Genomic DNA, 12,366 nt, shown 5'->3' with positions numbered 1-12,366 from the left:
TATTAAGGGGTAAAAGCATCTCGAAGATTGAACCAGATGTTCTACTGAAGGGCTTGGCTGAGACCGAGGATTCAGTAGGTAAATGTTGGGGACAGAATGGAGGGAGAGGTGGTCAATACAAAGCCCTCTCCCTCCATGAGGGTACCTCAGAGCCATTACCGCCACTTGAAAGGTCCCACTGCCACCTTCCCTATGGCGGCCAAAGGAAGCAGCAATCATATAGGTGGATAGGAGGGAAATTAGTTGGGAACTTGGGCCCTGTGCCGCCCGTTACCATTTACATGCAGTGGGCAGGAGTGGTGGTCCCTGTGTGGGCGAGGGAGGGAAATCCTGGACAGGCAGGGAGGTGACGGTTGAACTGCATTTTCTGTTATTTTCCACCGTGATCCCAGTGGAAATCAGGTGGAGAATTCCCCCAGGAAGTCTTTTCAGCCAATCATTTATCAGAAATTACTTGGAAGAAGTGGTGTCATGGAATCCTAGAAATTACAGACAGGAGGAGGCCTTTTGGCCTACCATGTCTCAGTGGATGCTTGCTCTTCAACGGGAGCTATCAACCCTAATCCTTATAGCAGCAAGGGTGGGCTCTGACTGCAATATAAAAGCACCAGTTAAAAAGCCCCTGCCAAAAATGTTTTAAATTAAAATTTCAAGGATTGAAAAGAACTGAAAGCTATTGTGGGCTATTTTCAATCATTGAAATCACAGTGGAAGTGGGAAGCCAGTGATCAGCACTCCTCTGTCTTTCCCAACTTAACAATGAAGCAAGCAGGCAACAATAAATTAAATTTGACATATCTTTGTCTTATCTTTTTCTTCTATCCTCTTTCCTTCTTCACTTTTTTCTCTTTAACTCTTATTTTCCTTTCCTTATTATTCTCTGTCTTTTATCCTTTTCTCCTCCTTTCCCTTATTCTCTCTCATGGTCATTTTCTTTTATTCTGTCTTTTTTCTCTGGCAGTTTCATTTTGCTTTCTCTTGTTAAAACACAAGAGAAAAAGAAAGAATGCAATGGATATGGAGTTTACACAGAATGTGTAGCATTTGTGAACATCTCCTGTTAAACCTACATAGTGTTAATAAGGGACTGCCACTGAAGGTCTGAATCCTATGAAATCCCAACTCACGTTGTCAAAACGTATACCCATATAAGTTAAGTAAAATAGATAAATAAAGAAAGTAGATGTGTGTTACGCACTGCCTTACATGATACAGTATTGCTATTATTAGTTCAGATGGCTAATATATTCTGCTTTCAATACTTTGTTCTAGGTTATTATACAATAGCTATATAATAGCGCTGACTAAATCAAGAGCAAATGTCCTACTATTTACAAGCTTTTAAACCCTTAGCTTGGAGTTATCTAACAACTATTCTTAAATTTACCTTAGCAAAATACTGCAGATGCTGGAAATCCGAAATAACAACAGAAAATGCTGGAAAAACTCAGCAGGCCAGGCAACATCCATGGAGAGAAATTATAGTCGACGTTTCGGGTGAACCCTTTTTCAAAACTGGAAAGGAAATGAAATAGATCGAAGGCAGGGCTGCGATAGAACAAAAGAAGTAAAGAGACATTAAGAGGTCTTCAAAACCAGACGAGATGGTAATAGGACAGTGGAGACAAAAGACGGCTCAGATTAGGTGTGAAGTGTACTGGCAGGATGGGAGACAGCTGCCATGTGGGAGAGAGAACAAAAAGGAAAGGGGGGGGGGGGGGGGGGGAAGGTAAAACCCAAAACAAAGGGGTGGAAAAAAAGTATAAGTAAAAATGTAATAGGGGCCGAGGTTATGATCTGAAATTGTTGAACTCGATATTGAGTCCGGAAGCCTGCAAAGTGCCTAATCAGAAGATGAGGTGCTGTTCGAGTTTACGTTGAGCTTCCGTGGAACAATGCAAGAGGCCAAGGATGGTGAGGTCCGAGTGGGAATGGAGCGGTGAATTAAAATGACAGGCGACCGGAAGCTCGGGGTCACCCTTACGGACTGAACGGAAGTGTTCTGCAACACCTCCGTTCAGTCTGTAAGGGTGACCCCGAGCTTCCGGTCGCCTGTCATTTTAATTCACTGCTCCATTCCCACTCGGACCTCACCGTCCTTGGCCTCTTGTATTGTTCCACGGAAGCTCAACGTAAACTCGAGGAACAGCACCTCATCTTCTGATTAGGCACTTTGCAGCCTTCCGGACTCAATATCGAGTTCAACAATTTCAGATCATAACCTCGGCCCCTATTACATTTTTACTTATACTTTTTTTCCACCCCTTTGTTTTGGGTTTTACCTTCCCCCCCCCCTTTCCTTTTTTTTCTCTCTCCCACATGGCAGCTGTCTCTCATCCTGCCAGTACACTTCACACCTAATCTGAGCCGTCTTTTGTCTCCACTGTCCTATTACCATCTCGTCTGGTTTTGAATACCTCTTAATGTCTCTTTACTTCTTTTGTTCTATCGCAGCCCTGCCTTCGATCTATTTCATTTCCTTTCCAGTTTTGAAAAAGGGTTCACCCGAAACGTCGACTATAATTTCTCTCCACGGATGTTGCCTGGCCTGCTGAGTATTTCCAGCATTTTCTGTTGTTATTTCTTAAATTGACCTTGTCTTCTTACTTACTGTTTGCAACTTTGGTGTTGTTCTGTACTATGGCCATTGGCTCTTCACCAAAATTGCTCAATAAAGCAAAAACTAGGAGTTGGTAACAATTTGGCTTATGTCAGGATAATGCTGGGATTAATGTTTTAAAGTCAATTCCTGTTAAGTATTATCTACTTATCTAGGGTATGCGTGTACTAAGATGAAATAATAGAAAGAATTTCCTGTTGCACAATTTCTTGTACATTCTTATTTGCAATGGCAAATTTCACAAAATACAAATGGTTTCATACTGTTACTACTTTTATTGTGCTGGATTTGGTAGACTCTCAAAACAGCACAAGCCATTCTTCATGAACTTGATTATCATTCTGAGTTGTAGATGTGGTAACATGAGTAATCTGGACAAAAGGATATCCATTTACTAAGAATACACAAACAAAGTGTTTCAGTTAATGGGAGTGCATACAAAAATTCAGGTAGAAAATGGGATTCTATTTCATCTTCTATTCACTTATCAGTAACATTCATTTAAAGCCTATTTGCTTAAGTGTATTGGGTTTGCGTGTAAGTGGACGTGACTGTAATTTAATTTGCTTGCTTAGGGCAATACCTGTCAAGGCTGAAACTTTGTACATTTGAAGTAAGAATTTATCAGATACCAAAGATGGTTTAACAAAATACTCAGACTTGATAAGATGTCTTTTTTGTTATGTTGCCCCACTCCACCCCATCCATGCTGGAGAAAGGTTGGAGGCTAGAAAGGCGAGAGGGATCACCTATCTGATGACAAGCTTTTTCTTGTATCCTTTTCAGGAGTGTCAGAGAAATGTTAGAAAAGCATTGCCAGATATGGAAGAAGTATCCAGGTTTTCAACTGAATGGGGCTTCATAGAGAGTTAAAAGTTTTTGAGGAGAAAAGAACTGTTTGGCACAAAAGAGGAGCTTCTTGGAGACAGTTTTTGTAATGGAGCAGCTGTGGGTGTTCCGTCTGGAGTCAGAAGAGATGGTGATACCAAGAATATTGATGAATGAAAAAGGATCAGAAGTGGAACCATCAACTCTATGATTTATAGGTTTGCAGCAGCTTAAAGGGCCAGGCATCATCAGATACATTACTGCTGCACCCAAAGTTCTGCAGGAGCTATAGCTTCCACTGCAAATATCCCAGTGTCTTGGTTCAGCTAACATTCAAATAAAAATATATTGTATATAAATATGTTTTCATTCCAAATGGAATCCCATTTCTGTCACAATGTCAAAGGAAATAATAGAACGTTTACTAGAGTGTTCAATAGCAGAATTTCAGAGATACAGAACAGAGCCAATTGGATCACTAGTGCAATAAACCACTAGTCCTAGATCCTACCGAAACTGGGTTTGTTCCAAGTTGGTGTGGTTGCCTAGAGCCAAAAGGAGGTGAAGTTCTGTACTTATAAAATCTCAGATATTATACCTCTGTAATGTTCTTTAGCCTTGATACAAATCTAGTAAGTGTTTACATTGCTTTACTATGTCCCTGTCCTCTGGAACAACTTCCCTCAAACCTTGCCCTTTACCACATCCCTCCCCTTTTCAAAAGCCACATAAAATCCTTTCTCTTTGTCGGTCTGTGCCTTCATCACCCCTTCTTTCCTTTTTTTCTTCTTCCTACTATTGTTTTCGATTATTTTTCTTCACCCTGCAATGGGCCCTGAAATATCTCTCGAGGAGTGCTATAGAAATATAAGTTTTTTAAAATTTGTTTATGGAAAGTGGGCGTCGCTGGCAAGGCCAGCATTTATTGCCCATCCCTAACTGCCCTTGAGAAAGTGGTGATGAGCCACCTTCTTGAACCGCTGCAGTCCGTGTGGTGAAGGTACTCCCACAGTGCTGTTAAGTAGGGAGTACCAGGATTTTGACCAGCGACGATGAAGGATTGGTGATGTATTTCCAAGTCAGGATGGTGTGTGACTTGCAGGGGAACTTGGAGGTGGTGGTGTTCCCATGCGCCTGCTGCCCATGTCCTTCTAGGAGGAAGAGGTCGCGGGTTTGAGAGGTGCTGCCGAAGAAGCCTTGGCAAGTTGCTGCAGTGCATCTTGTAGATGGTACACACTGCAGCCACAGTACGCCGGCGGTGGAGGGAGTGAATGCTTAAGGCGGTGGATAGGGTGCCAATCAAGTGGGCTGCTTTGTCCTGGATGGTGTTGAGCTTCTTCAGTGTTGTTGGAGTTGCACTCATCCAGGCAAGTGGAGAGTATTCCATCACACTCCTTGTGCCTTGTAGATGGTGGAAAGGCTTTGGAGAGTCAGGTGGTGAGACACTCGCCGCAGAATACCTAGCCTCTGACCTGTTCTTGTTGCCACAGTATTTATGTGGCTGGTCCAGTTAAGTTTCTGGTCAATGGTGACCCCCAGTATGTTGATGGTGGGGGATTCGGCGATGGTAATGCCGTTGAATGTCAAGGGGCGGTGGTTAGATTCTCGCTGTAGTACATTGTCCAGAGGATTCTCCTGTGATAGACTGCATCTCTTAAGTGTTAGCTTGGTCCTGTTGGTAGTATTTCACCTCTGTGTCAGAAGATTATGGCTTCAAACCTCACCCTGGGTTTTGAGCAAGTAATGTAGGCTGATGCTCCAGTGACGGAGTGCAGCAGTGATGGGACAGGTATCTCTCACAACTTACTTCCACCAAATGTGATGTACTTTTAGGGTAATTTAGTCATTCCTTCTTGCAGTGGTGACCACACTCCCCCTAGGAAGCCTCACTGCAGTTTTCTGTCCTTGCAGAAACCTTGTACACTTTAATAGTCATCCAATCCTAGATTGCTTGTGCTCGCTGCACTTTATTTCTCTCCAGGCCATTGATCATTTATATTTTAATATAAGATTAAAATTAACCTTAATCTTCATTTTGTTTGTAGTAATCTATTACACCTCCCTTTTTCATCCTCTTCATTTCCTTATGTCAAAAGCATAGAGTTAGCTCTAGTTGGGAACTAATTTGATTCTAAGGGGGAAAAATTTGGTATCGCCCAATTTGGGGCGCTAATATCGGCTGGGCGCAAATTTTAGCGCCCGGCGCTAATTATCACTTCTGACTGCAAAATTTGCCTCTATCGCCCCCTGGAAGTGATTTGAGCGTTAAATCAGGCGCTACACACCTCTCTTAAGGCGCAAACGTCTGGGAGTAAGATGCTACCTCAGAACGCTACCGAAGCTCAGGCAATGCCAATTACAGGTAGACTACCCTTTATCCGAACTTCCGAAAACCGAAACCCTCTAAAAACTGAAGGTTTTTTCGGTCAGCGTAAGTCGTGCGCACGACATGACCAGAGTGGCACACGACCCCCCGCGGACCCCCCCCGCGGACCCCCGCCAACCCTGACCCCCGCGGACCCCCACCGACCCCCCCCCCCGCAGACCCCCGCCGACCCCGACCCCCACCGACTTACGCTGAGCAGAGGGTCAGCGTAAGTCGTGCACACGACCCCCCGCCGACCCCCCCGCGGAACCACCTGACTCTCTTCCAAAGGCTCGAAAGCAACGAGAGCTCTGAGCCCGCGGCGGTGCCGGCCCCTGTTCCGACCGAGCACGACGACCTGTTGGTGGAAATGCGGAACTTCATTGCATTCCAGGCTAGCAGCGACGGACAAGCCACGACTGCGGACCCCCCCGCGGACCCCCGCCGACGCCGACCCCGACACCCCCGCCGACCCCCCCGCAGACCCCCGCCGACCTACCATCCGAAATTTTCCGAAAACCGAAACACAGCTGGTCCCGAGGTTTTCGGATAAAGGATAATCTACCTGTACCATGGAAGCCAGACAGACTGGCGCCATCCACTTCTTAAAGGGGAGGGGCCATCTTGCTGGCCAGCCACACCCTGCTCATTGCAGCCTTGAATCTCAGCCTGGAGAGACCTCAAAAGCAATTGTGTTGGAAGCACTAATGGATAGGCCCAAGGAAAGAGCTCGGCACTTAGGAAAATCAAAAGCGGTGCTGAGGGTCAAAACTCCTTAGGACAATGTTAAAACCAAAAATTTTGCCGACAAGAAATGGCAGGAAGCGCCCGCCTTTAAATAGCACTCCCCCAGCCCCTTCCCGACTTGAAAACGTTCCCCTCTACTTGTCGTTCCTAGCGGCAGGCGCGAAGGCAGGGGGCGCGACTCAATATCCGGTCTGGGGTGTTGCACACTTGACTGACGTCACAATCTGCGGGTGCAGGAGATTGTGGCGGTAGTGTTTAGCGCCACCGCAAAACGACTGGTCAATTTCACGAGCGGTGCTAAAATCGCTGCGTGAGCGGCGCTAAGTTCCTAACGCCCCCGGAGGCGCTAACGGGGGGGCGCTACCCAAACAAATTTTTTCTCCTAATTCTTTAAAGGTAGAAAGAAAAAAAACCTACAAATGCTGGAAATCTGAAATAAAAACAGGCTGGAAATACGCAGCAGGCTTGTCAGTAGATGAAGAGAGAAGAGATCGTTTAATGTTTCGGGTGCAGACCCTTCAGTTCTGACCGCGTCTATAGCCAAAACACTAACCTGACTTTTCCGTTTACAGATGCTGATGGACCTGCTGTGTATTTCCAATACATTTTTTTTGTTTCATTCTTTAAATAACAGAATGCTTGGTAACCCCCAAAGCTGCTAAAAAGGGGTAAGTACTGCCAGATAAAGCTTTGAATCTTACTTAATCTGTCTTTAACACCTACACAAGCTGGTGACATCCACCTTCATTTGAAAGGGAAGTCTAAAGTTTCATTTATGTTTTCAATGAAAAAGCAAACATTCTACCCTTTAGAATGTACAGAGAATCCCCAAATCTCCAGTAATTGGAGACATCAGAGGATCTAGTTTAATAGTGCGTGGTTTTAAGTTAAAAATAAGTGGATTGACACGGTTTCATTTTACTCTCGTGCTTAGCTGATGTTGTCCTAATAATAATTGAAAGTTATGACAACACACTCAGCGGTTGCTGCTGAGGTTATTAGTTTACCATTGACAGATTTGGTTTCTCCCCATAACCCTGTTTTTAAGACTTTTCAGTCACACTATTCCAGGGTTATTTATGGACACAGTAGGGTAGTTTCCTCAAAGGTGCCACATCTTGATAGATTCCATTAAAAAATAAACACTTAAAAAGTACTTACTTCCAACTTGGATTGTTATTTGATTCTTCAAGCTTCCGCTGTGTTTCTCATGGCAGCTATAGGTTCCGGTATGTAATGCATCTATGTTTTTGAGGGTGAGGTTGGTGCCTTGAAGAAGCTGGCCTTCATTGTGGGTTATCACCTGCCCATCAAATCTCCACACCACTGAAGTATGACTGTCAGATGTCTCGCACTGCAGGGTTACATTGCTGCCAATTCTTTTGTAGTATTTTCTTCCTTCTGAAATTAGAGAAAATATTTGTGATGTTACCATAGACACAGAGGTGGAGCATTTTCCCACACTGCTCATATTTTCTCCCCTGAAGTTACCGACTTATACTGGGAACTGCTTCTACTGGTGCCAACTGCTCACCGAGACCTCATCCAGATGGATATTTTTGATTTCTGAACCTAGAGAGGGAATGTTGGCAGGCAATACATCCATAGAAAGCAGGAGTCACTGGAGTAGGATCCCTGCCTGATTTTTGCAATCATTAGCACTGAAGTCAAATTAGAGCACCCTCCTCTAGTCTTTACTAAGATTAGCTAAAACTGGGGATTGAACCTTGGTCTGTATGGCTTAGCATCGCAATTGCCAGTGTATTTACCCACTGAACATCATTTCCTTAATCACCAGAAAGGTTGTACTGTGCAGAATGTCCGCACTGAGTCATGGACTATAATGCTGATACAATACTGACAGTGCTCTGTTCATGAAACTCTGTTCATGAAGATTGTTTCTCAACATTCTCACAAAATTAATTGGATTAATTAAATGACAAGATGGAAGCTGAAACAAGTTTGATGATCAACACTGTGTGAATTTCTTCGTAGATGTTTGGTGGCAAGCACTAGTGTTTTGATTTCCATTTAACTATTTCACAGTCACTCTACTTTTTTATTTTTTTATTTCTCTTGCTTTATTTCACTCTCCATGTCATTCTTTCATCCATTCGCTTGTCTCTATCTTTTATTTTCTTTCTTCCCCTCCCTCTTTCCTAACTAGCTCCCGCACTGCAGGGTTACATTGGGATTTCATTAAGAAGCAGCTTTGAAACGCAATCTTGCACGGCAGTGGCAAGTAGTAGCAGCAGATTATTGAGTTTGGGTGATCAGTGATAGAGATTAAAGGGTTACTTTCGGAATAGTACATGGAATCTAGGAGATGCAGAGGCTATGAGTTAGCCTCTTGAGTGAAAAATTGCCAGAAAAAGCAGGCAGTTTGATTAAATCTTACTAGGGCCTGTCAGAGGAGGAAAGAAATGTCAAGGGCATAATTAAAGGCTAGTTTCCCATACTCCATTTTGAATGAGATCATTAGGAGAACAGGTGGCTATTGTGAAGCCTACTGTTGTTAAGGGCTGCACTAATGATGTGAACTGGTAAGTTTAGGACTTCAGCACATAACATCTGGGCTGGAAATGTAATTAGAGTATTTAGAAATAAAATAATTTTTAAATCTTTCTTTCACATTTCCATGTTTCACAGTATGGATTATTACATCTCTGGAATGTGTCCCAGTGATAGAAGTGTGTGATGGGAGGTACTGTTATTACAGAAGCACAGCATCTAGCTAAGGTTCCACTGTCTTAGGCATCCTGCCCGGTGGCTGTGCCAAGAACTAATACAACACAGACTAGACCAAGAATGTAAGAATTTTTAGGAACAGATAAAGACCATTTGGCCCATCAAGTCTCTTCCCATTTTCATATATCAAAGCCACTTATCCACATGCTCACCATATCCTTGAATATCTTCAGAAACAGATCTTAATTGTTTCTTCAGTCCATTTATACTATACATTTCAGTCTCCTTTACCAATGACTGCTTCCATGATTTCATTAGTCTTTGGGTGAAAAAGTTCTACCAGACTTTCCGTTTCATTCCTGGCGTATTCTGGCCTTTGAATTCATTGCCATAGTGAATAACTTGCTCCGATCACTTTTGTCAATTCCCTTCATAATAAAAATTTCATTTAGATCACTTTGAAGTCTCCATATTACTGTGTCAAATGGTAGTGAAAGCTCCCTATTGTTCTGTAATACTGTACAGTGTACTCATAAATAGTTTATGCTGAGGGTTCATAAGAGAAAATCTGATGGCTAATGTTAACCCTGCCCGCCCAGCAGAAACTGGGTAGGTGGGCAGTTGAAATCGCCCATTTGACTTACCCGCACCGATCCCGCGGGTTCCAATTTTAACCTACTCTTCTAGCAGGGGAGAGGGACACCCACTGGAAGCCTGACTGTAATTTTAACCGGAGGCCTGCCACCCTCCCGTGGGAAGAGAAACTGGGGCCAGAAGTGGCCCAAAAAGGTAAATCCCACTGGCTTCCAGTGGGTGTCCCTCTCGCCTGCTAGAAGAGTAGGTTAAAATTGGAACCCGCGGGATTGGTGCGGGTAAGTCAAATGGGCGATTTCAACTGCCCACCTACCCAGTTTCTGCTGGGTGGGCAGGGTTAACATTGGCCATCAGATTTTCTCTTATGAACCCTCAGCATAAACTATTTATGAGTACACTGTACAGTATTACAGAACAATAGGGAGCTTTCACTACCATTCAACACAGTAATATGGAGACTTCAAGCTGATTGAAAGGATTTCCTTTGGTTTACTTTCCCCCTGCACTCCGCCAACCGTGAGGTTTTCTCGATCTTCCTCACAACAATTTCCTAAGTTTGGCTTCGGGTGCAAGACTAACTGGGCCTATGCAGTTAAGGCCTGGGAGTTAAAACCTCCTGACCTCCGTTGCCGTCAGACCCCAACTTGAAAGACTCCCACCCAGAGTTAAATCAAGTGTATGGTTTCAAATACTGCAACACATGGAGGGTAATTTTCAGTTTGGGCGCAGACGGAAAACTGGGGTTGTGGGGAGACCACCCATTATACACCATTCGAGTCAATGGAGGAAAATCGGGTGGGGTGTATAATCGGGTGGGGTGTATAATCGGGTGGGGTGTTTAATCGGGTGGGGTGTATAATCGGGTGTGGTGCATAATCGGGTGTGGTGCATAATCGGGTGTGGTGCATAATCGGGTGGGGGGCATAATCGGGTGGGGGGCATAATCGGGTGGGGGGTATAATCGGGTGTGCTGTATAATTGGGTGCGCTGTATAATTGGGTGGCCCCGATTCACAACCACCAATTTTCTGCCTGCACCCAAACTGAGAATTCCCCCCATTATTTCTTAGAAGAATCACCTAAGCATTAAGAAAAATACAAATCTCAATATTATCTGTAATATAAATTACAGATGAGCAGAGCTAGTTTGTGGTTAGGTCCCTTACCCACATCCTCAGTCATGGGAAATAGCATTTGATGCTGGAGCTACCCAAAGACAGCCATAAAAATGATGTTGTTTTCAAGGTTCGAAGATCGGAATGCTATAATAACACAGCGGGTTGGAGCAACAATGCAATGTGCCGCTGAGTGTGCTTGCAGTCGCCCCTATACACTCATTTCAGCTGTGCCATTATGATGAGATACTGGTCAGAGGCAAGGGACTTCACCACAGGCAACAATCAAAATCAGGAGAATTACCCAAGTCACTCTTGGCTTAAGGATAGAAGCGGGCACTCGTGGAGGAGTTACTTCAGGATCGGGGAGGTGGGAGAATGGCTGAGTGAAGTGCTCCAGGGGTGGGCGTTGGGACCATTACTGTTTCTAATTCACATCAATAATTTAAACTCGCAAAACAAATGCAGATTGAACAAATTTGCAGATGGTACCGAACTAGGAGAGGTAGCGGAATCGGAGGAGACAGTTCAGATACTACAGTATGAGCTAGACAAAATATGTAAGTGGGAGAAACAATGGCAGATGAAATTTAATACCGATATAAATGTAAAGTACTGCATATAGTGAAGAAAAATGAGTAAAGTACAATCTCTATGAATAGTGCTGAAAATGCCAAGGATAAAGTTGAAAGAGACGTAGTAGGCTCAACGGTCAACATCTCCAGCCAATGCACAGCAGCAATCAAAACAGCCAATAAAACGTTGAACTACATAGCCAAAACATTAAAATATCAGTCAGAAGAAGTCATGATCAGGACCACATCTTGAGCACTGGATCCAGTTCTGGTCACTGGGACGCAATGGAGACATTGAAGCATTGGAGACAGTGCAGAGACGAGCTGCAAGACTGATCCCTAGTGTTAGAGCTATGAAGAAGAACTGGAACAACATGGACTTTTAAGCCTCAAAAATAGTACAGATATCATACATAAGATAGAAAATGGTACGGAAAATGACTTGAAATTAAATTGCAAGGACAGGACGGGGCCACAGGTACAAACTAGTAAAAGACAGATTTAGGACCGATATCAGAAAATCCTTCTTCACAAAAAGAGTGACTGATACGTGGAAGGGACTTCTGGGAAGTGTAGTGGAGATGAAAACCCTGGAGTTATTTAAGAATCAATTGATGCGCTATCAATTACTCAAAAGACTGAGGTTAAGCGAGTAACTAACAGGCTTTTATTAACAAGAGAATGGAGGTGTGCCTCGAGTGGTCGACCAGTCCAGCATACAGAGGGACTGTGGAGCAGTCACCTTTATACCTGGACTCATGGGAGGAGTCAGCCGAGGCATGTACAGACATGTACACAGTGGAATACAAACACCCACACAGGCAGGTATAACAGT

At 43.9% G+C, this 12,366-nt stretch overlaps 1 protein-coding gene across 2 annotated transcripts in view; it reads right to left on the bottom strand.

The window, feature by feature from the left end:
- Positions 1-12,366, bottom strand: part of cntfr (ciliary neurotrophic factor receptor) — a 346,559-nt gene that overhangs the window by 168,867 nt on the left and 165,326 nt on the right. For both annotated transcript variants that reach the window (XM_085974105.1, XM_085974111.1), the window contains one exon: positions 7,722-7,961. In XM_085974105.1, coding sequence (XP_085830231.1) covers positions 7,722-7,961 — 240 coding nt within the window. The remainder of the gene's footprint in view (positions 1-7,721; positions 7,962-12,366) is intronic.

The sequence above is a fragment of the Somniosus microcephalus genome, chromosome 2 (genome assembly GCF_052327205.1).
Source record: "Somniosus microcephalus isolate GS21.2 chromosome 2, FLI_Smic_1.0, whole genome shotgun sequence".
NCBI lineage: Eukaryota > Metazoa > Chordata > Chondrichthyes > Squaliformes > Somniosidae > Somniosus > Somniosus microcephalus.
The sequence above is the reverse complement of the archived record's forward strand: the minus strand, read 5'-3'. Positions and strand labels throughout refer to the sequence as shown.